The sequence below is a fragment of the Mobula birostris genome, chromosome 24, assembly GCF_030028105.1.
Source record: "Mobula birostris isolate sMobBir1 chromosome 24, sMobBir1.hap1, whole genome shotgun sequence".
Taxonomy (NCBI): Eukaryota; Metazoa; Chordata; class Chondrichthyes; order Myliobatiformes; family Myliobatidae; genus Mobula; species Mobula birostris.
In genome coordinates, this window is record NC_092393.1 from 44,192,767 (window position 1) to 44,217,963 (window position 25,197).

General features: G+C 41.8%; 1 protein-coding gene across 5 annotated transcripts in view; it reads left to right on the forward strand.

Annotated features, from left to right (window-relative positions):
• The first annotated feature begins 252 nt into the window (after positions 1–252).
• Positions 253–25,197, forward strand: part of LOC140187284 (E3 ubiquitin-protein ligase rnf213-alpha-like) — a 177,529-nt gene continuing 152,584 nt past the window's right edge. For 2 of the 5 annotated variants that reach the window (XM_072242436.1, XM_072242438.1), the window contains exons 1-11: positions 253–323; positions 5,600–5,780; positions 8,986–9,136; positions 9,518–9,702; positions 12,058–12,220; positions 12,549–12,769; positions 14,464–14,626; positions 14,987–15,207; positions 16,115–16,277; positions 19,349–19,551; positions 20,924–21,056. In XM_072242436.1, coding sequence (XP_072098537.1) covers positions 5,613–5,780; positions 8,986–9,136; positions 9,518–9,702; positions 12,058–12,220; positions 12,549–12,769; positions 14,464–14,626; positions 14,987–15,207; positions 16,115–16,277; positions 19,349–19,551; positions 20,924–21,056 — 1,771 coding nt within the window. In that variant the 5' untranslated portion in view covers positions 253–323; positions 5,600–5,612. The remainder of the gene's footprint in view (positions 324–5,599; positions 5,781–8,985; positions 9,137–9,517; positions 9,703–12,057; positions 12,221–12,548; positions 12,770–14,463; positions 14,627–14,986; positions 15,208–16,114; positions 16,278–19,348; positions 19,552–20,923; positions 21,057–25,197) is intronic. The other 3 variants (XM_072242439.1, XM_072242437.1, XM_072242440.1) reach the window with 3 other exon arrangements.

The following is a 25,197-nucleotide window of genomic DNA, read 5'->3' on the forward strand; positions in this document are numbered from 1 at the left end:
AATTAAATAATAATAGGTTTAAAAAACTTCCATAAATATTCTGAAGTATTAGTTTACTGCATATCGTCCGGAAAAAAGAGCTGTCATTTAAATGTTCCCGTTATTTTATCAGCGGCTCGGATTTGGGAGATGTTTGCTCAGAATGACAACACCTTTCCAAGTTATGATTGGCGCGTGTGCTACCAGGACTATTTTGATTGGCTGATGCTGACATGAGTCAAGCAAAGCAAGCCAATCGGGTATCAGAGAGACGGAAAGTGCTTCGGGGCGGAAGCTTGTTTACAGAAGGCTGCATAATCCAGATAATGACTGTATCCTGGTAGGTAAGTGTTTACCATATTTAATTACGAAGTAATAATTCCAATTTGGTGTGATTTAAATAAAATATTTACCGAAACACGCCGGTACGTGGTACTCTCGACTTGGAGTCGGAAATAAGAGGGTTCGGCTCACTCCGGACTGCTGCTTCGGACCAGTACCTGAGCAGATGCGGTCGTGTTGGCAGTGCGACCTTTAAATAGAGGCTAACTCAAACTGCATCTAAATGCAAAGATTAAAGGACTTTCATCATGATCATTTATGTGTTGTGTCGTATGACGTGGGCGATCATGGTCTTCATGACCATCATTGAAGTTGGCAAGTATTTCTCCAGAAGATTGCCATTGCCTCCTTCCGGGCAGTGTCTTTACTAAACGGACGGCCCCTCGATTTGTCAATACTCTGAAGAGATTGTCTGCCTAGCGTCAGTGGTCGCTTAACACCATACGACCATCCAGTACCTGTTCCCCGGTCGTTGGGCGGGCGGGGTGCGCACAGCAGCCGATACACATTACCCAAGGGTGACCTGCCTCTAGCGCCTTGCTCCTCCTTTCGTAGAGATGTATTTCACCCCGACCACCCAGAAGAATATTAGGGGAGGATTAAAATAAAAACTTGTGCAGGAGTAGTTCATAAAGGAAAGTATTGACTTTGATTAGGTTTCATCATTGCAATGCTTGAAGTGGCGTAAGTGAATAAGTACTCATTCCTACTTTCTCATGTGGAGTTGCTCTGTAATCTGCCAGCGAAGTATTCCTGCAAAATGTTAAGATAATTTTTTTTCAAAGTGATTTTCGAAACTCAGCTGCTAATACTTTGTTTCATGTGGGTCGGGGGAAGGACAGAGGGGAAAAAGTAAAATGGTCGCTAGGTTTTTGTTCTGATTCAGGACGCAACTCTCAGTGGAACGGATATATTCATGGAATATTGTTGCTTGTCTTTCCGGGTGATAACAGCGCAGTATAAAGTGCAAACTGCAGTGAACAGAGAGAAAATGTCGAGCGCAGTGCTTGGATTCAGATCTCAAGAGTGTCTTCATGAGACATGAACAAGTTTTGAGGCACATTTTATACTTGGTTACTGGACCAGTCTTGTATTCAAAGTTCAATTTTAAGTGTGTGCATTGAGTTTAACGTTAATATAGAAAGCCAACATCGAATTCATTGACTAAGGGAAGCAACTATTCTAGTTTCAGTTTCATTTTCTCATTTCTGATGATTTGAATGATGGAACAACAACGAATCAGAATCAGGTTCATTATCACCGGCATGTATGATGAAATTTGTTAACAGCAGCAGTTCAGTGCAATACATAATATAGAAGAAAAAGAAATAAAATAATAATAATAAATTAATTAATTAACGTATATATTGGATAGATTAAAAATCATGCAAAAATAAAAATAATATATATTAAAAAAGTGAGATAGTGTTCACAGGTTCAATATCCGTTTAGGAATCAGATGGCAAAGGGGAAGAAGCTGTTCCTGAATCGCTAAGGGTGTGCCTTCAGGCTTCTGTACCTCCTACCTGATGGTAACAGTGAGAAAAGGGTATCCTCTGGGTGCTTTCTGAGGCACTGCTCCTTGAAGATATCTTGAGTACTTTGTAGGCTAGTACCCAAGATGGAGCCAACTAAATTACAACCCTCTGCAGCTTTCGGTCCTGTGCAGTAGCCCCCCACCCCCTTACCAGACAATGATACAGCCTGTCAGAATGCTCTTCATGGTATATCTATAGAGGTTTTGGAGTGTATTTGTTAACATGCTAAATCTCTTCAAACTCCTAAGGAACTATAGTTACTGTCTTGCCTTCTTTATAATTGCATCGATATATTGGGACCAGGTTAGGTCCTCAGAGATCCTAACAGCTGGGAACTTGAGCTACTCACTCTCTCCATCTCTGATCCCTCTATGAGGATTGGTATGTGTTCCTTCATCTCACCCTTCCTGTAGTCCACAATCAGCTCTTTCGTCTTACTGACGTTGAGTGCCAGGTTGTTGCTGCGACACCACTCCACTAGTTGGTATATCTCTCTCCTGTACGCCCTCTCACCTCCATCTGTGAATCTACCAACAATGGTTGTATCATCAGCAAATTTGTAGATGGTATTTCAGCTATGCCTAGCCACACAGTCATGGATATAGAGAGAGTAGAACAGTGGGCTAAGCAGCATCCAATTGCAGAGGGGGGTACAGAGGCCCTGGTTCTGTAACTTCTCAAGCTATAGTTGATGAAGTGCATCCTGACATAGGTGTTTGTATTGTCCAGGTGGTCTAAGGCCGTGGGAAGAGCCATTGAGATTGCATCTGCCATTGACCTATCGTGGTGATAGGTAATTTGCAATGGGTCCAAGTCCTTGTTGAGGCAGGAGTCTAATGATATTGGACTAGATCCTGCAGACAGCTTTGGGTTGTCTGCACCCTCCATTGCTTTCTTAGTATGTCCACACTTAACTTGGCTATACCCATGAAGATCCTCATCAATGTAGTCGTACACTGCAGTAGAGCTTTCCAGCTGAGGGAGAAGGTCAGAAACAGGAGGTGCAGAACAAACCCTTCCAACCTGTATTCCAACAATATTGCTGAAAATGCCTCAGCTTAACCAGCTGTCAAAGCCTACAAAATATTTGAATCTTTCTCAATATTTCTGATGTTTAGAATGAGTTACGCTTTATTTGGCATCAATAAGAATGAGTTGCATACTATTTAAAATCAATTGCATTTTAAAGCATTTTATAAACTTGGTGAAAACACATGAAACAACTAGTATGAGTAAAATTAATAAAGATACACTCTTCCCCTTGAGACATTTCCCTCCAGTAAACTCAATAGTTTAACTGATATAGTTCTAAACTAAAAACAGAAAATGCTAGAAGTACTCAGATCTTTGGTGGGAAGAGAAACAGTGTTAACATTTCAGGTTGAAGATCCTTCCTCAGACCTGGGAAGGAGACAAAAGTAGTTTGTTAAGATACAGATAAAGTGGAGAAAGAGATATCTTTGATAAGGTGGACCCAAGGCGACCATGGGGATAAGCTGTAAACATGATTATATTGTCAATGGGAGGAAGAAGAACATAGACAAAAGAGTGTAGGTGTTACAAAATACAGAGTTGGAAGATATACCCAGGAAGTCAGGCTGGGTTGTCCTCCATTTCAGAGATGAGAAAAGGAAAACAAACCCCAACAGTTTGATGACTGATACAGACTGCGAAATCAAATTATCTGAAGTTGTAGAAATCAGCTTTGAGTGTAGGAGGTTGCAACATGCCCAGTTTGAAACTGATGCACTGTTCCATAATCCTGCATTGGGTCTCATTGTAACAGTACAGGTGGCTACATACTAATATGTCAGTGTGGGAGTGTGATGAAACATTAAAGTGACAGGCAACTGGAAGCTCGAGATCACCCTGTGGTCTGAATGCAGGGGCTCATTAAAATGTTCACCCAATCTGTTTGGTTCTCCAAAGTAGAGAAGATGACAGCGTGAACACTAAACATGGTACAATGATCACTGAACTTAGTACACTGGATTGGAAGAAGTGCAAATGAATTGCTGCTACATCTTGAAAGGGTCGCTGGATGATGGGAAGGTGAAAGGACAAGAGTTGTATCATCTGCAATTGCAGGGGGAAATGCCTTAAGATTGGTTGGTGTCATTGTGAGTGGAAAAATAGGCAAAAGAACAGTGAAGGAGATTGGTCTCTGTGAAATACTGGAAGGGAAAAATTGGTGTTAGAATTTTACTAAAGGTGCCACAATCACTCCCAACTTCCATTACTCCTATTTCACTGTGTACGAGTAAGCAAGGACTTGTAGATTGGCTTCCTTGGACTACGTATCCTACTTCCTTTGACTGAGGTTGGAGTGGACTTCGTTCTGGAGTGTAGTCGATAAAGGTTGAACGATTTCCCATTTGTTCCATAGATCGGCTGCACTGCCTCTCTACAGCCTCGCCACTGCTATCGTATGCTTATGCTGCAGGCCTTTTGTTAGGTAGCCTTATTAAAATTCCCTGCACTATTTTCCCAATTATCTCTGTCTGTTGTGCCTCCCCACTGGGGATGAAAGATTCACATATGCTAGTTCTGCTCTCTGAACCTGCCCCACCCTCACAGGGCCTCTCTATTTTTCTTATGTTGCTCTGTATTCAATCCTAGTTATTTGCCAAAGTTTTGTTCGCCTTCTTTAACTTTACTGTCTCAAAGTCCATTATGCTGTATTCCCCTCCTCTTCCTACCCCTGACTTTATAAAACTCAGTGGGATGCTTTAATGTGAAGTGTCATACAAATTGATAATGTACACTCAAGTGGCCACTTCATGAGGTACACCTATATGCCTGCTCGTTAATGAAAACATCTAATCAGCTAATCATGTGACAACAACTCTGTGCATAAAAGCATGCAGGCATAGTCAAGAGGTTCAGTTGTTGGAATATTGAAGAAATTTGATCTATGTTACTTTGGCCATGGAATGATGATTGGTGCCGGACAGGGTGGATTAAGTATCTCCAAAACTGCTGATCTCCTGGGATTTTCATGCACAACAGTCTCTAGTGTTTACAGAGAATGGTGTGAAAAACAAAAAAAGAACCAGTGAGTGGCAGTTTTGTGGGCAAAATGAGAAAGGTCAAAGGAGAATGTTCATACTGATTCAAGCTGACAGGAGAGCAACAATAACTCAAATAACTGCGTGTTTCAGCAGTGGTGTGCAGAAGAGCATCTCTGAATGCTCAAACATGTTAAACCTTGAAGTGGATGAGATGCAGCAGCTGAAGGCCACACTCGGCTGAAAGATGTACCTGGTAAAGTGGCCACTGAGTGTATGCCAATGAAAATAAATCAGATTCTGACAAAAACATCAAGCGATACAATTTCAACCCCACTAAGTTGGTTGGGAGAATGAAATTCAGTTCCTGGAATAGGTTTGGGACAATGAAGTAGTGCAAGATTGCTAGTAGAACCTAATATGCTTTAGGAAAGGGAATCTGCCATACTTCCAGGTCTGTATTATGTATGATTTCTGATTCACAGGAATGGCTTTCTATTTAGAAAAACAAAGCTGAAATAAAAATACCATTAACATACAACATGTCGGACCTTGAAGTGGATGGGTTACAGCAGTAGATGACCACACTGGGTTCCAATCCTGTACCTAATAAAGTGTCCACTGAGTTTATGTGTATCATATTGTTTCATTCACATACTAATAACTTTTAAATTCAATGATAATTATGCAGATATTATATCAATAAAAAAGAACTTTGTAAAACTTTTTCAGATGTTGCATTTAGATGGAAGATAACATTACTGAAGTGTCCCAAGAAGGCCAGAAAGCATCTTCACTGGACTTATCATCGTCACTTGCTGATCACTTTCCTTGTTCAGCATCAAACGTTTTGGAGCTCACTTCAATTGCAATGGAAATCGGAGACTCTGATGGTGTTGTCGCACCTGAAACTGTAAGTGAACAAATGATTATCTCGGTGTCTACTGCTGGTAGGATATTAGCTCCTAGAGAAACAGATTCTGTGATTTTTGCTGAGGGTTTTACAGAGAAAACACTTGCCTTCCAGAATCCACTAATATCCAGTCTAATTACTGTCACAGGTACATTCTTGAAACAAAATGCATGGGATAGAGTAAAGGGAAATGGTTGTTGGATGTGACACATTTATGAATGTTGGAAAAATTGTGATGATTTAAATTAACTAGCTGTACCACACAGTTTGTCACATTCATAAATAATGACGAATGGTCTTGGCCCGAAACGTCAACTGCTTACTCCCCTCCGTAGGTGCTGCCTGACCAGCTGAGCCCCTCTAGCGTTTTAGCATTTTTTTGTGTGTTGCTCTGGATTTCCAGCATCTGCAGAATTATCTGGGTTTATGATTAGTTTTATTTATCACGTATATGCCAGAACATACAGTGAAATGTGTCATTTGCGTCAACAGCCAACATACAATACTGTATCTCCATGAACCAGTGTGGCACTGTATTCCTTCGATAGCAAGTGTATCCTTGATTAGGTAAGGTATTTAAGCTAGCTAGAATGTGATAGGTGAAGCCGGCTTTCTGCTTCACCTGGTTTCACCTATCACCTGCCAGCTTGTATCTCTTCACAGCTCCCCACCTTCTTAATGCTGCTGTCCCCCCACCCCTTCCTGATTGGAGAGTTCCTCCAGAATTTTGCGTATGTTAAATAGGATGGTGTGCTTTGTGAATTTACCATGGACCCTTTGCTAGCTCCCTAAGGTGCCTTGTTTTAATCTTCCACCTTTAAAGTACAGTTTCCAAACAGCGTAGCTCTCCTTAGTGAATTGACACTACTGAAACTTGCAAACTACCATCTGTTATGGAACAAAAGGAGGATTATGGAACAAAAGGAGGAAGATGGGTCTGTCAAAAGATGGAAGCTGGACAGCATATATGTTTGGGATTGGATTATTAGACTTACTTCCCACTTTGTGTATATTCCACAGTGCAACACAGCTAGATAGGTAAAAATGCATCATATACTTTTTGGGAAAACTCTTTACTGAACAGCTCAGATGTTTTCATCTTAAGAAGGCTAATAGATTAATTCAGACTTTTTAAAAATCTTCATTATTCAAAAATCTAAGTGAATTTATTATCAAAGTACATATATATCACCTTATGAGATTCATTTTCTTGCAGGCATACTCAGTAAATCCCTAATTGAATAATAACCATACTAGGATCAATGAAAAGACCTTACCAAGGTGGGCATTCAAACAGTACAATACAAGGAAACAAACAGTACAATACAAAAATAATTAATTAATTAATTAATTAATTAATAATTAAATAACAAATATTGAGAACATCAGATGAAGAGTCCTGGACAGTCAGACCACAGGTTTTGGCAGTATATCAATGATTGGACAAGTGAAGTTGAGTGAATTTATTCCCTTTGGTTCAAGAGCCTGATGGTTGAAGGGTAATAGCTGTTCCTGAACTTGGTGATGTGAGTCCTGAGGGTCCTGTACCTTCCTCCTGATATCAGCATGTTTGGGTAGCAGAGGACCTTGATGATGGATGCTGCTTACTTGCAACAATGCTTTGTGTAGACGTACTCAATGGTGGGGAGGGCTTCAAGAACAGTTTTCCATTCAGGAGCATTGGTGTTTCCATACCAAGCTGTGATGCAGCCACTTAATATACTCTTCACCACACGTCTATAGAAGTTTGTCGAAGTATTAGATGTCATGCTGAATCTTTGCAAACTCCCAAGGAGGTAGAGGCACGGTTGTGCTCTCTTTGTAATTGCACTTAGTGCTTCAGATTTCCAGTGAGATGGTGGCATGTTTGCACTCAGCGGCTTTTATCTTTGATAAATGTTTTTTACAATCCACTTCTACTCCAAGAGCTTCGGGTACTACAGGGCTACCCATCAGTGAGCTGCTTGTTGACTGGAGTAGCTGGACTGGGGTCGGCAGCGGAGCGGGCTGAGGTGTCGAAGGGGCTGGCCAGGATGTTGGGGGAGGAGCCCGTCAGGATGTCAGTGGAGCTGGTCGGGATGTCGGAGGAGCTGATCTGGAGGCAGAATGTTTTGCTGCCTGCTACTCAAAGACATCTTGGAGTCAGTGCATGAAGGCAGCATGCAGATCACTGTGGATGATTGTCTCGGACGTTTCACTTGTGATTGCAAGACTGTTGGACACTATTAATGTAAGTTGCCGTTGGCCTGTTTCCCTTGTTTGGTGGTGACACAGGCGCTATGGGACCTGTGGAGCCTCAGTTGTAGGGAGACGAGGCCTCAAGCCGCGGGTTTGCCTGCTGCTGCAGACCAGGTGAGGAGATGCCGGAGGCATTGCAGCATGGCGTCTGCGCTCAACGAGGGACTGGCCTCTCCTGTCAGTGCTGCCCTCTCGTGTTCAGTCGGTGGACTGACAGGCTGGATTGCGTGTGTCTGTGCTTTGCTAGGAGACTGTACCGTCAATTGTGGGAGATGGCGCTCAAGGTCTTGATTTATATATATTTTTTTGCATAAGTGTGTTTTCTTTGTTCACTATTTTGAATGTGCTATGTATGTTTGGCACCTTTTTCCCCAGAGGAAAACTGTTTCATTCAGCTGTATCTATGTATAGTTGAATGATAATTAAACTTGATTTGATTTGATTTGCTTCATCCAGAGCTGGTCCTTTGAAATGATAACGCTGAGGAATATAAAGTTGCTGACCCACTGCACCTCTGATCTTCTGATGAGGACTGGCTCATGGACCTCTTGTTTCCTCCCCTTGAAGTCAATAAGCAGCTTCTTGGTTTTGCTGACATTGAGTAAGAGGTTGTTGCTATGGCACCACTCAGCCAGACTTTCAATCTCCCTCCTATATGCTGATTCATCACCACCTTTGATTTGGCCAATGACAGTGCTGTCGTCAGCAAACTTGAATATGGTATTGGAGTTGTTCTTAGCCTCGCAGTCATAAGTGTAAAGCGACTAGAGCAAGGGGCTGATCACACAGCCTTGTGGTGTACCTGTGCTGATGAAGAGTGTGGACGAGATTATTAAAGGGGACAAATGGTTTCATTAAATATGTCATCTATATTAGAAAAGGCAGATGTTTCATATTCAACCTTCAAAAACAGAATCTGTTACAGAACTGAGGCTTCAGGGCTGATAACGTTTCTTTTGTGGTTTAGAAACATATGGAGCAGGATGGAAACGCTGAGACTTCTATTGTGTTGGAGAAATCATCTTGTTTACCTGAGAAAACAATCGCTGTGGGTTCCACACAAGATGAGGCCGTGAAGTGCCAAAAGGAGATCAACATCTGTCAAAGAACCACAGAAGGTAGGTAATAAAATTATTTTAAGGGATTATAAGATGAGGAGCAACGTACAATGAATGAGCTTGGCTTTGTGTAATATCCAGATGAATTCTAATGTTGGAGCAGAGTTAACCCAAATTTTGCTTTATTAAAAATACAGGAGATTTTTGGAGGTACGTTATTCCAAATTTATGTAAGTAGTTTGGATTGGTCACTTGAGGAACATGGAGCCATTGTGATCCAGTGTATTCCCTAGAACACCCAGTGAAAGATGGAGAGTGTAATTGATAAATTGGACCTTTACCAAGGGCAGCAAGGACAAGTACATAAAGTTAAGGTCCTGTGGAATGGAGCAATCATGATAATGTGAATAGAGATTCCACATTTTGGCTTTCTGTTAACAGATGCGATGAATGTTTCAGCTCACCCAGGTACAACTGACGGATCCATTGCTGGTCCTCCAAGCCAGTGCGGGGAGAAGGATATTGCCGGATCGCTTTACAAAACAGAAGCTGCACTTGCCGATAAGAAGGACTCGTCTTCCCAAATGGAGACAGCCAACTTCATGGAAGGCAGCCAATCAAAGAGGGTATGTTCCGAACAACACTAAGTATGATTATTCAAGAATCAAAGACTGAAAAGGACTGCATAGATGAACACATTGATCTAATTATTCTCACATAGTTATTATAGTAAAGGTGTTATTTTGTACTGTTAATTTTGCCAAATGTTAGAAGAAAGATAATCGTAGGTGTTAGGTATTATGTTGGTTTCCTACAGAATTTATTGTCCAAAATTTCTGCAAACAAAATAATCAATGTTTCCTTTTTCAAATTTAACTGGAGTCTTGGAGAAAAAGACTAAATGAAGGGAGTTGGAGAGAGGTTCACTATTGTGGAATAGACAGAACAGGTGGGATGAGTGGGGGAAAGTGAAACCCACAGGTGGACAAGAGTGATTTCATCTTGAAGAAAGAAGACAGATGAAGGGGGAGATTTGAAGTCATTGTGGATTGAGAACTTCCCACGGACCTGGACCAAACGAGGAGTACTGCTGAGAAGTGAAGGCTGAGGGCATTATGATTCTAAGAGTAATTAAAGGTTGATCACTGAAAGGTGTTTTCCTGAGACATATTTTCAGAATACAGTATATAGGTCTTGGGTGTGATTTAGAGATGTTAGTGTCGACATTTAGTGTCACGTACCCCGTGACAGGAATAAAGAACCAGCAGAAATAGAAAACACTTTGGAGTCCAGTATTGCTATTAACTAGTAATATTTATTAGTACCTACACAATACAGTAATATAAATGTAGATAAATCAAACAGGTTAGCAATGATTATATATAAGTAAACCAGTAAGTGTGGAAATATATGAAAGTCAAGCTTCTTTAAGTCTAGGGGTAAAAAGATACAGTCTTACGATGATGAATAAAGTTCAGTTCAGTTCAGTTCAGTTCGTGGTATTGAGTTGAGTAGTGATAGAGAGGGAGAGATTTGAGTCTTCAGTTAAGCTGATGCCATCGATCTTCTCGTTGTCCTCCAAAATCCTTTAAAAGTCACCGACTGTGACCACATTAGAAGTGGACCGGTTTTCTGTGGTGGAGCTATCACCCAGGCAAGGGTGGACACATGGACAACTCCCTACCAGTCAACCCCTTTCCTTTTCACTGCAAGAGCCACTGATCGCTCCTCCAAAAACCCACTTTTTCTGCGGGCACAACAAAGCTCATTCAGTGTCCAAAACATGTGTCTGAGGTCTATCACCTGACCTTCTATTTTATCTTCCCGTGCTGAGCATCAACTGTCACTCAAATAACTCCTCCTTCGTCTCTCTCTCTAAGAAATGCAAGCAGGGGAGTGTCCTTGAGAAGTATCAACACACTGTCGGAAAATCATAACATCCAGTGTCCATCAAATAATGTCCTCAGTCACCATAGCAACTTACGAGTTGCTCGGGGCTGTCTCCAACTCAGCAGAAATCCAAAAGTTAGCCAGTTCTTTCTCGTGCCTTAAAGTGATAGTCCAACAGTTAGTCTTTGTCTCTCTCTCTCTCTCTCTCTCTCTCTCTCTCTCTCTCTCTCTCTCTCTCACTCTCTCTCCCCTTCAAAACAACATGTCGGTGTTAAATAACTCTCTCTCTCTTTTCAAAAGCACAGTTCATAGGGGTAATCGAGCACAGCTCATAGGGACAATTCAGGACCCGTCACATTTAGGATGATGTGTGAGAAACTCCCCTGCACCAAGCCCAGTATCCTTTTATATTTTTCAGTCTGGTCAAGTTGCTCTGTGGCATCAGGTCTTAAAACAGTGACTCAAAGCCCTTCTCAGTTTAAGCTGTGGCTCCAAACTCAAAGCTGTCAAGTCACAAATATAAGGAGATCAGGACAGGAATAGGGCTTATTGGAAGTTACTTAAATTGAATATTCTCATCCCCTGAGGAATCTACAGAGAATTCTGATGGAAAATTTCTAGGGCTGGAGTACCAAGACCATGCTCAAAAATCAGGAAGAGGTATAACATTCTGAAGTGCTGCAGGTCTCAACTTGCACTGTCAGGCATCGTTTCTGTCAACTGTTGAGTATCCCATAAAGAGTGGGTAGCATTTTGGAGTCAGGGAGCAAAGCAGCACTGAAATATGCCTATCTGTCCAATTTGTCCATGCCAACCAAAATGCCTGCCTTTCATTTACAAGAGCTGCGTGAGAGCTGGTGGGCCAGAGTCTTTCGTTGTGTAGCACTGGGTGTGGTACACATGGGTACGTTGTGTGAAATTATGATCGTAGTGGCAAGCATAGCTCTGTCCCTTGTTACACTGGTGTACAGAACTGTCAGGAACAGATGGCAGTGAGTGACATTCTTACAGTTCGTATCCTCCCCACAAAACTAAATCCAGTGCAGGATGACAAGGCTTCAGGGCTAATAAGCTATTTCTGTCTGATGTAGAAACGGAAGAGGAAATCCAGAAAGAAGGGAGGAAATGATGAACCTTCTGTTGTGTTAGCGAAATTACCTTGTTTGCCTGAGAAAACATCCTCTGCGGATTCAACCAAAGACGAGGCTGTAAATCACCAAAAGGGGGTCAATAATCCTGGACAAACCTCAGAAGGTAGATACCTGAAATTATTTTTTAGAAATGCAAGATATTGGGAAATTTGCAGTGAAGGGAGTTGGCTATGCTTAAAATCCAAATTGGATCTGATGAGTAAACAACATTAAAAGTATTGGAAATTTAGGTGAATACACTGCTTCAAATGACCTGAATTAGTCATTTAAAGGAACAAGCGTTCTGGCGGGTATCTAGCATATTCTCTAGCATGTTCAATGCAACAATATTTCCCGATGTTTCTTTTCTATTGTCCAAGAACACCAAATACAAGCACATGGACTTCAGGTCCAATGAGCTGAGGTTCCTCAACTTGATCTTCTGTTTTCAGGTGTGTTGAATGTTCGGGCTCATGCAGTGGAGCAGAACATGCCTGACATGCAGAAAACATGCAGAGTACCTGGTGCTGAACCCACAAGCCAAGGTGGGGAGAAGAGTGTTGGTGGATTGGATGACCAAACAAAAGCTGCATTTGCTGATAAGGAGTACTCGTCTTCTAAAAAGGAGATGGCCAACAACACTAACATTGTGGAAAGCAAGCGATCAAAAAGGGTACGTCTGGAAGAACAGAATGAGACATCCCGGAATCAAAGACTAGAAAAATGGCAGTGGACAATAACCTTGATCTAAATATTTTCACATCGTTCTCATAGCAAAAGTGTTATTTTAAGCTGTTAAAGTACCCAAAAGGTTAGCAGAGGGAAATAAAATAATATTTATTAATAAATTATGTTAGTTCTGCATAATTTAGAGTCTAGAGTGTCTAGAAGCGGATCAATCAATGTTCCACTTTTCAAGTCTGTCTGGGACTGTGGTGAAGGAGATAGTGGCTGAATGAGGTGAGTTTGGCGAGAGATGTTATGCTGGTTTGGAGTAGGTTGAACAGTTCGTAAGAGTAGGGGGAATTGAAATGCACAGGTGGAATAGAGTGCTTCTCTTTTGAAGTAAGAAGGTAAATATCAACAGGGTTAGTTGGAATGAGTCAAGGAGGACAACGGGGAATGCGGTCATTATGGGCTCAGCTCAGACCAGAGAAATATCCAGGAAAGAACACTTCAGGTGTGATGTGAAGATCAGAGAATATTCTGATGAAAATTGACAAATTGACTACTGAGAGGATTTTTCTGAAGAATAATGAGAGAAAATATACTTACCTTTTAAGATTGAAATGAGGAGGAATTTCTTTTCATAAACATTACAACTTTTTGCAAGTTTCTACCTCAGTCAATTGTGGACGCAGTGTCACTGCATGCCTGGAAGTGAAGATTGAAAACATTTTAAACCAAAAGGGAGCTGGGGTATAGGGAGGGAGCAGGAAGTGTCTTGGCATTTGGTCAGCCTTAATCGTACTGATTGGTGGAGTGGATGAAGTGGCTGATTGTCTGACCCCTCCTCTTACTCTGTTCCTTATATTCTGTTTCGTATTACTCTGAATGAATAATGCAAGGTTGGTTCCAGTAATGGGCCAATGGTGATGGAAACCGAGGAACAAGAGGGATAAAGTTTTCTGAGCCAAGGTTTGAATGCTTCAATACAGGGGTGGAATTCTGGAGAAAACAGGTATTTTGCATTTGTAATGCTGTAAAATTAAATTATTTTTGAGCTCAAATTATGAGAATACGTAAACATTTTGTGATGCAGTTAAAGATGTTAGTTTTGAATCTTGTGCGAAACTCCCCTGCACTAAGCCCGTGCCTGTATGTGATCTGTCAGTCTGGTCAAGGTGATCGAGATATCGGGTGGTGAAGTGATACCTTGAAGTCTATATCAACTTCATCTGTGGTTTCAAGCTGAAGTTGTCAAGGAGGTCAGGAAAGGCATAGGTTTGTTAAAAACTGCCTCAACTGAGAAGTCTGACCACCTTGTGGAATCTGCAGAGGATTCTGGCTGAAGGTCTCGAAGACCAGAGCATTGATATCATGCTCAAAACATCAGAAGGAAGTATACCAATCCAAAATATGTGTCAACCCACCCAGTCCAACATCACATCTTTGTAATTCTGTAGATTCCACATAGAATAGGTAGAGAGCTGGTTAACGCTGGTCTATCGTTGTGTAATACTGGAGTGTCGTACTCTCAGTCCATGTCTGACATTAGAATCTGCTGGTAAGTATAGTTCCGTCCCTAAAAACACTGGGGTATTGGAATGGTTTGTCATTGTGTGACACTTTGGTACAGTGCAGTTTCATATTGTGTAACAGAACGGTGAGACTTGTGCCGATGGGCTGTTTTATTTTGTGATGCAGAATCGCAAGAGGAAGAATAGAAAGAAAAATGGAAGCGATGAACCTTCTGAGGTGTGGCCAAAATCACCCCGTTCACCTGAGAAAACATCGTCCGTAGATCCCTCCAAAGCTGAGGCTGCAAATAACCAAAACGAAGTCAGTAATTCTGAGCAATCCACAGAAGGTAGACACCTGAAATTATTTTTAAGGAATGCAAGTTATTGGGAAGTTTACAGTGAAGGGAGCTGGTCATGCTTAACATCCAAATTGGGTCTGATGAACAAGCAATGTTAAAAGTATTGGAAATATAGGTGAATACACTGCTTCAAATGGCCTGAGTTAGTCATTTAAAGGAACAAGTGTTGTGGTGGATGTCTAGCATATTCTCTAGCATGTTCAGTGCAACAATATTTCCCGATGTTTCTATTCTGTTGTCCAAGAACACCAAATACAAGCACATGGATGTTAGGTCCGATGTTAACGTGCAGTGGATAAATATTGATGGACTGAGCAGAGGTTCCTCAACTTGATTTTCTGTTTTCAGGTGTTTTGAATGTTCAAGCTCATCCAGTGGAGCAGAACATGCCTGACATGCAGAAAACATGCAGAGTACCTGGTGCTGAACCCACAAGCCAAGGTGGGGAGAAGAGTGTTGGTGGACTGGATAACCAAACAAAAGCTGCACTTGCTGATAAGGAGTACTCGTCTTCCCAAACAGAGACGGCCAACAGCGGTAACATCGTGAAAGACAAGCGATCAAAGAGGGTATGTATGGAATAACAGTTAGAATGAGATATTCCGGAATCAAAGACTGGAAAAAAATGGCAGTGGATAATAACCTTGATCTAAATATATTCACATTGTTGTCATAGTAAAAGTGTTATTTTAAGCGGTTAAAGTACTCAAAAGGTTAGCATAGGGAAATAAAGTAATATTTATTAAGAAATTATGTTCGTTCTGCATAATTTGAAACCTAAAACTTCTACAAGCAGTTTAAACAACAATCCACTTTTTAAGTGTGTCTTTGACCACGGTGATGGAGATAGAGGTTGAATGAGGGGTGTTTGACAAGTGGTGTAATGCTGTCTTGGAGTAAATAAAAACAGTAAATAAAAGTGGCTGGGGAATGAGATTCATGAATGGAAGAAAGTGCTTCTCTTTTGAAGTAAGAAGGTAGATATCAACAGGGTTAGTTGCAGAATGAGCCAAGGAGGGCAATGGGTAATGCGGTCATTATGGGCTCAGCTCAGACTCCGAGAAATGTCCAGGAAAGAACACTACAGATGTGAAGATCAAAGACTAATATTCTGATGAGAATTGACAAGTTGACTACTGAGAGGACTTTTCTGAAAAAAAAGAGTCAAGGAGGACAACATGGTTGGTTGGGAGAATGAGACAAGGAGGACAATGGGGAAATGGGGTGGTTATGTGTTCCGAATGTCCCACAGACCTGGAGAAATGTCCAGGAAAGAACACTTCAGGAGCCCACGCACATACCTTAGAGGGAACATCGGTTAGGATCTGCTGGTGAGTGCAGCTCTGTCCCATATAACACCGATCTATTGGAATGGTCTGTCATTGCATGGCACTTTGGTACAGTGCTGTTTCATAATTTGTAACAGAGCAGTGAGATGTAAGTGCTGATGGGTTTTTTTTTTATTCTGTGATGCAGAAACGCAACAGGAAGAAGGGAAAGAAAAATGGAAATGATAAACCTTCCGAGGTGTTGCCAAAATTGCCTTGTTTGCCGGAGAAAACATCCTCTGTGGACTCTGCCAAAAATGAGGCTGTAATTAACCAAAATGAAGCCGATAATCCTCGACAAACCACTGAAGGTAGAGGACACTGAGATTATTTTTAAGAAATGCAAGATATTGGGCAATTTGCTGTGTTAGAGAGGAGATTAACACAACAGAAAGGAAGGACATTAGCCGGGAGGATGTGGAATCGATAAGGGTAGAGCTGCATAACACTAAAGGGCAGAAACCGCTGGTGGGAGTTGTGTACTGGCCACCTAACAGTAGTAGTGAGGTTGGGGATGGTATTAAACAGGAAATTAGAAATATGTGCAATAAAGGAACAGCAGTTATAATGGGTGACTTCAATCTACATGTAGATTGGGTGAACCAAATTGGTAAGGGTGCTGAGGAAGAGGATTTCTTGGAATGTATGCTGGATGGTTTTTTGAACCAACATGTTGAGGAACCAACTAGAGAGCAGGCTATTCTAGACTGGGTATTGAGCAATGAAGAAGGGTTAATTAGCAATCTTGTGGTCAGAGGCCCCTTGGGTAAGAGTGACCATAATATGGTGGAATTCTTCATTAAGATGGAGAGTGACATAGTTAATTCAGAAACAAAGGTTCTGAACTTAAAGAAGGGTAACTTTTAAGGTATGAGACGTGAATTAGCTAAGATTGACTGGCAAATGACACTTAAAGCGTTGATGGTGGATATGCAATGGCAAGCATTTAAAGATCGCATGGATGAACTACAACAATTGTTCATCCCAGTTTGGCAAAAGAATAAATCAAGGAAGGTAGTGCACCCATGGCTGACAAGGGAAATTAGGGATAGTATCAATTCCAAAGAAGAAGCATACAAATTAGCCAGAAAAAGTGGCTCACCTGAGGACTGGGAGAAATTCAGAGTTCAGCAGAGGAGGACAAAGGGCTTAATTAGGAAGGAGAAAAAAGATTATGAGAGAAAACTGGCAGGGAACATAAAAACTGACTGTAAAAGCTTTTATAGATATGTGAAAAGAAAAAGATTGGTTAAGACAAATGTAGGTCCCCTACAGACAGAAACAGATGAATTGATTATGGGGAGCAAGGACACGGCAGACCAATTGAATAATTACTTTGGTTCTGTCTTCACTAAGGAGGACATAAATAATCTTCCGGAAATAGTAGGGGACAGAGGGTCCAGTGAGATGGAGGAACTGAGGGAAATACATGTTAGTAGGGAAGTGGTGTTAGGTAAATTGAAGGGATTAAAGGCGGATAAATCCCCAGGGCCAGATGGTCTGCATCCCAGAGTGCTTAAGGAAGTAGCCCAAGAAATAGTGGATGCATTAGTGATAATTTTTCTAAACTCTTTGGATTCTGGACTAGTTCCTGAGGATTGGAGGGTGGCTAATGTAACCCCACTTGTTGAAAAAGGAAGGAGAGAGAAACCAGGGAATTATAGACCGGTTAGCCTAACATTGGTGGTGGGGAAACTGCTAGAGTCAGTTATCAAAGATGTGATAACAGCACATTTGGAAAGCGGTGAAATCATTGGACAAAGTCAGCATGGATTTGTGAAAGGAAAATCATGTCTGACGAATCTCATAGAATTTTTTGAGGATGTAACTAGAAGAATGGATAGGGGAGAACCAGTGGATGTGGTATATTTGGATTTTCAAAAGGCTTTTGACAAGGTCCCACACAGGAAATTAGTATGCAAACTTAAAGCACACGGTATTGGGGGTAAGGTATTGATGTGGATAGAGAATTGGTTGGCAGACAGGAAGCAAAGAGTGGGAATAAATGGGACCTTTTCAGAATGGCAGGCAGTGACTAGTGGGGTACCGCAAGGCTCAGTGCAGGGACCCCAGTTGTTTACAATATATATTAATGACTTGGATGAGGGAATTAAATGCAGCATCTCCAAGTTTGCGGGTGACACGAAGCTGGACGGCAGTGTTAGCTGTGAGGAGGATGCTAAGAGGATGCAGGGTGACTTGGACAGGTTGGGTGAGTGGGCAAATTCATGGCAGATGCAATTTAATGTGGATAAATGTGAAGTCATCCACTTTGGTGGCAAAAACAGGAAAACGGATTATTATCTGAATGGTGGCCGATTAGGAAAAGGGGAGGTGCAACGAGACCTGGGTGTCATTGAAAGTGGGCATGCAGGTACAGCAGGCGGTGAAAAAGGCAAATGGTATGCTGGCATTTATAGCAAGAGGATTCGAGTACAGGAGCAGGGAGGTACTACTGCAGTTATACAAGGCCTTGGTGAGACCACACCTGGAGTATTGTGTGCAGTTTTGGTCCCCTAATCTGAGGAAAGACATCCTTGCCGTAGAGGGAGTACAAAGAAGGTTCACCAGATTGATTCCTGGGATGGCAGGATTTTCATATGATGAAAGACTGGATGAACTAGGTTTATACTCATTGGAATTTAGAAGATTGAGGGGGGATCTGATTGAAACGTATAAAATCCTAAAGGGATTGGACAGGCTAGATGCAGGAAGATTGTTCCCGATGTTGGGGAAGTCCAGAACGAGGGGTCACAGTTTGAGGATAAAGGGGAAGCCTTTTAGGACCGAGATGAGGAAAAACTTCTTCACACAGAGAATGGTGAATCTGCGGAATTCTCTGCCACAGGAAACAGTTGAGGCCAGTTCATTGGCTATATTTAAGAGGGAGTTAGATATGGCCCTTGTGGCTAAAGGAATCAGGGGGTATGGAGGGAAGGCTGGTACAGGGTTCTGAGTTGGATGATCAGCCATGATCATACTGAATGGCGGTGCAGGCTCGAAGGGCCAAATGCACCTATTTTCTATGTTTCTATGAAGGGTCATTGGCTATGCTTAATATCCAGATTAGGTCTGATGATAAAACAGTGTTGTTTGTAAATGAACAATGCCAAAAATACTGGAAATAGAGGTGAACACACTGCTTCACATTTATATAAATGGCTTGCATTCAGCCATTTGAAGGAGCAAGTGCTGTGGTGGGCATTCAGTATATTCTCTAATATGTTCAATGTAATAATAATTTTATCTTGTTGTCCAAGTGCAGCAAGTACAAACATGTAGACTTGAGGTTCTGTGTTAACTCGCAATGGAGTAATCTTGATGGAGCGCATACAGATTCCTCAACTTGATTTCCTGTTTTCCGTTGTGTTGAATGTTCAAGCTCATCCAGTGGAGCAGAACGTCCCTGACACCCAGAAAACATGCAAAGTATCCAGTGCTGAACCCACAAGCCAGGGTGGGGAGAAGGTTGTTGATGGATTGGAGGGCAAAGCACAACCTGCTCTTGCTGATGACGGCAAGTGTTCGTCTTCCCAAAGGGAGACAGCCGCCAGCACTGATTCTGAAACAGGAAAAAGGAAAAGGGTATGTATGGAAGATCCAGTGCTAAGATAAGTTATTCAGGATCAACAATCTGATATGAGAGCATAGTTGCACTGCATTTTCTTTATCATGAAAGTGTTATTTTTAAATTGTTAATACTGCCACTGAGATAATCATAAACAAATGATTTAGATGGAGAATCATAGACACAGGAGATGTTGTAAACACACAAAATGCTGGAGGAGCACAGCAAGTCAGGCAGTATCTATGGAAGGAATAAATATTAAATGTTTCATGCTGAGACCCTGCATCAGAACTGAATTTCTCAATTTACTGTGCATTGAGAAATTATATCAGAGTCCTACAGGATGATTTGAAATCTAGCAGCACAGCCAACTTCTAACTTTTCAAACGCTTATATGTCTGGAGGATATGATTGCAAAATGTTCCTGACAGTACTTTGAAGGAAGATTGAAATTGAATGGAATTGATCTGCTCCATCTGACAACAGCGTAACTTCCCTTTGGCCAAACACCTTGGGGCAACACCTTGTATTCTGTCTGGGTAGCCTCCAACCTGATGGCATGAATAGCGACTTCCCCTTCTGGCCAAAAAGAAAATCTCCCTCCCCCTCCCTCCCTCTCCCTCCCCTCCCCGATTCTATTCCCCACTTTGGCCTTTTACCTCATTTCACTGGCTATCATCTCCCCCTGGTGCCACTCCTCCTCCCCTTTCTCCTGTGGCCCACTCTGCTCTCCTATCTTCCTTCCTCTTTAGCCCTTTACCTTTCCCACCCACCAATGGAAACCAAATTTCACATACAGTACATTAGACCTCACTGCTAGATTTAGAAAAATGGTGCCATTTGTACCCTTGTCAACTATACCTGAAGCATGTTGATCCGCGGGCCAAAAGGGGAAATGCTCTATGTTAGTTCATGACTGGAGATGGCACCCTCTTCCGTCAAAACTGTGTCACTGGATTCAGATTGAATTTGCATGGCAACACACACAACATGCTGGAGGAACTCTGCAGTTCAGGCAGCATCTATAGAAAAGAGTAAACAGTCGACGTTTCAGGCTGACATCCTTCAGCAGGACTAATTGCAGCTTTAATGTGAAACAAAAGGTCTTAACAAAACAAAACCTCAAACATATTTTAATTATACATTTGCTGGTGTCTTTTTGCCCCAGATCCTACATTGAAAATGATTTGTAGTTTTCAACAGTTTTCTGTAAAAGTTTTTCAGTTTGTTTACATTCTCATATTTTCTACTTTGGTACTTCTAAATTGGAATAGTGCCATCTAATATTTCTTATCTTTTAAAAAGTAAAATCCACTTATAGCATACATTATCAAACAGTTCATTCCCTGAGTTAGATCGTTCATTTATCCACATTGGGTTATTTGGCAGAATCAATGCGGACGGAGAAAGGAGAAAGATAACTTGGTTCATCAGTCTAAAGGTACTACCAAGAAGATGGAATTGCAGGCTGAGGATTCAATGGAGCCCCATGCCTCCATTCAACCTGACCGTTCTGCTGCAGGTAATGCTCAGATATCTTAAAACCTGATTTACACGTTGCTTTTAAGTGAAAAGGGAAGTTTTCTTTGAACAGGATTTATGGTGGGAGGTCAGGACAAAATGAGTTTTTGATGTGACAGGTTAGAAGTTGAACTTTGGTTCAACTTTATGCCAAATTGACAATACAGCAGAATTGAGGTATTGTATTTTGCACCTACTGCTGGAGCAGAAACAGTTTGATGTGCAGCCACGACAACATGTTACTTTTAGCTTTAAATACAGTAAAGAGTAGGCCATTTGGCCCTTTGAGCCATGCTGCCCCAGCAAATCCCAACAAATCCAATTGACCCTAACCTAATCTCAGGACCATTTACAATGACCAATGAACCTATCTGGTATATCGTTGGATTGCGGGAGGAAACTGGAGGAGCGGGAGGAAACCCACGCATTCAATGGGGAGGACGACAGAGACTCCTTAAAGAATGGCACCGGGATCAAACACCCAACTGGGGAATGCTCCGATCTACATACATTAGCTTTGTGCTAAATGCTACGCTACCCAGATGTGCAGCTGCTGTGTTAGTCTGCACGAGGATACGTTACCGTGGTGCAAAGAAGTTTTTTTGGTTGTAGGATAAATTGTGAATGAACAGATGGCATTTTTGTGACGCCCAAGCTGACAGGGTGCCACAGTGGCATACAATGCTTTACAGTGCCAGTGATCGCTAATCTGGGTTCAATTCTTGCTGTTGTCTGCAAGGAATTTGTGCTGTACGTTCTCCCCGTGACCGCACAGGTTTCTTCCGGGTGCTCCAGTGTCCTCCTACATTCCAAGAATAAAGACACGTGTTGTGGGTATGATATGTTGGTGTCAGAAGCACGGTGACACTTGTGGGCCTGCCCCAGCACATTCTGGGACTATGTTGGTCATTGATGCAAACAATGCATTCACTGAATGTTTGTATGCTCATTTGACAAGTAAAGCTAATCCTTAGGGTACAGTGGTGGTAAGCTTACAGGATGAGTATGCAGAGAAATGGGCTGTTTACCGAGAGAGAGATTCAAATTCCGCCATGCCAGCTGGCAAACTTAAATTCAAGTAAGGAAGCAGATCCAATTTTTTTTAAAAAGTTGAGCAACATTAGCCATGAAATGACCATGATGATGTAACAGCAGCAGACATCTATTTCACAAGCATCTGTCAGGAAAGGAGATTTGCTGTTCTTACCGGAACTGGCATCGTAACTTCCTCCTGAAACAGCAGAGCAATACTGGAGGCAATTATAGGTGGCGGGATCTGTCTGTGACGTCTATACCTTGTGTATAAGTAAATATTAGTTCAGAAATCAGCCATGGCCCTGGCAAAAAGTACTTGCATTTAGAAAGCAGCATTGTTGAAACTTGCACTACCTCAGGAACACAGAAACCTGGCACAGGGTATCTTTGCAGCAATCAATGCATTGTGTTAATGCCTAATTAAGGATCACGATAAAAATTGTTCATTTAGAGTTTTGCTGCTTTCAGGGATTGTTGCTCCCCTTTTAACACCTGGCCTATGTGTTTCACAGGTTTAGGTTGCTGAAACACTTTAAAAAATATATCACTTTACAGTGATTTGCACCTGCCTTAGAGCTGAAGGGGAACATGGAGGAATGAGAGTGGAATACAGAGTAACATTGCCCAGTGCAAAGTTCTTCTTCAGCTTCCCCACTCTAACTGTGACTGTGCTGTATGGTCCCTTCATCATCATGTTGGGCTACCACCACCAAAGCCTGAAGTCAAGTCAACTTTATTGTCATTTACAGGGGTATGCAAATGTTTGGGCACCCCTGGTCAAAATTTCTGTTACTGTGAATAGCTAAAACATACCTTTGTTCATTGCGGCCAAAAAGTTCTATTCAAAAGGTTCAAAGGAACATCTGAACAAGCCTGATGCATTTTGGAAACAAGTCCTGTGGACTGATGAAGTTAAAATAGAACATTTTGACTGCAATGAGCAAAGGTATGTTTGGAGAAAAAAGGGTGCAGAATTTCATGAAAAGAACCCCTCTCCAACTGTTAAGCACGAGGGTGGATTGATCATGCTTTGGGCTTGTGTTGCAGCCAGTGGCACAGGGAATATTTCACTGGTGGAGGGAAGAATGAATTCAATTAAATACCAGAAAATTCTGGAAGCAGACATCAGATCGTCTGCAAAAAAGCCGAAGATGAAAAGAGGATGGCTTCTACAACAGGATAATGATCCTAAACACACCTCAAAATCCACAATGGACTACCTCAAGAGGCGCAAGCTGAAGGTTTTGCCATGGCCATCACAGTCCCCTGACTTAAACATCATCGAGAATCTGTGGATAGACCTCAAAAGAGCAGTGCATGCAAGACAGCCCAAGAATCTCACAGAACTAGAAGCCTTTTGCAAGGAAGAATGGGCAAATATCCCCCAAGCAAGATTTGAAAGGCTCTTAGCTGGCTACAAAAAGCGTTTACAAGCGGTGATACTTGCCAAAGGGGGTGTTTCTAAGTACTGACCATGCAGGGTGCCCAAACTTTTGCTTTGGGCCCTTTTCCTTCTTTGTTATTTTGAAACTGTAAAAGATGGAAATAAAAAAGTTTTCTTACTTAAAATAGTAAAGAAATGTGTCATCTTTAACTTTTGCCTTTTGGAAATCAGGTCATCTTTTAGTCACTTTGCTATTCACAGTAACAGAAATTTTGACCAGGGGTTCCCAAACTTTTGCATGTAACTACTTACATGTATTTAATATACATAGAAACAAGACAACATTTCGTTGAACCGGGGTGTAAAGCACATAACAGGCAATAACTTATGAAGGTAAGGATTAAATCTACAGATGAATCACACATAAGTAACAAACCAAAGTGCATTAATATTAAATATTGTGAGGTACGGACCAGATTAACCAGTGACACTTCGAATACGGGTGGCTGGGAGTTCAAAAGCCCATTGGAATCCTGTTTCTCATCCTGATCATTCCTGTTTTCATGCATCAGAGTCTTCAGCCTGGTGGTAGAAAGTCAAAAGAGGATGCTGGATGGATGGGTGGGAACCTTAATAATACTAAGGACTCTGCATATGCAGCCACTCCTGATAATTATCCATGATGGATGGTAAGGAGTCCGTTATGATCCTTCCGGTCCAGTGCTTCATTGTTCCCATACCAGATGGAGCCACAACTTGTAAGGACACTCTTAACGGTGCTTCTGTAAAACGCATTTAAGATGTGGGGTGGGAGCCTTGCTAGCCTCAGTCTTCTTAGGAAGTGGAGGCGCTGCTGTGTCCTCTTGTTCAGGTGATATTAAGGGATGAGGTGAGGTCATCCATGATGTGAACTCCCAGGAACTTGGTGCACTTAACTTTCTCTATAGAGAAGCCATGTATTCGCAGAGAGGGATGGTTTGTCTGTACCATCCTGAAGTCTACAATGATTTCCTTTATCTTCTCCACATTCAGGCTTAGGTTGTCCATCTCACATCAATCCAGCAGTGGCTGCACTTCCCCTCTATACCCCATCTCATTATCGCTCTTGATAAGGTCAACCGTCACTGTGTCATTCGCAAGATGCTGGAAAAGTTCTCCAGTCCTGGCCAGTTCAGATGTAATTTGCAATGTTTTTCTCCCCCTCTCCACAGTTGCTGCCTGATCTGCTGGGGTTGCTCTGCATTTTCCTTCGCTTTAGATCTCCAGCAATTGTGTTCTGTATCTTATAAATTATGCCTTACCCCCCCCCCCCCCCGCAGCACCCCTGCACCATTTCTACCCAATGTACACCTCCTCCAAACAGATTGTAGGCATTAGAAAGCCTTCAGCATCTTCTCTTCATTGAACCCAGATTTGTGTCATCAATTATCTCTTGGTCTCCTCTCTTTGTTTTTTCCATGGTGTCCCCTTCTCAACAAGCTTAAACATGCTTTTTTTATGAGTTCACAAAGATTATTTAGCTGAAACATTAGCTTCGTTTTGTATCCACATTTGCTGCCACTTTTCACCCAGTATTCTTGTGTTTTCTTTTCTGTCCAGTTTTACCAGAATTTGCAGTGCTCTTATTCATCTTTTGTGAGTTTTTTTTATGAGGCAAGGATCTTTACATTCATTTTCTATTGTAATTAAAATAAGTCCCTTGTTAAAGTTGTATAACACATCG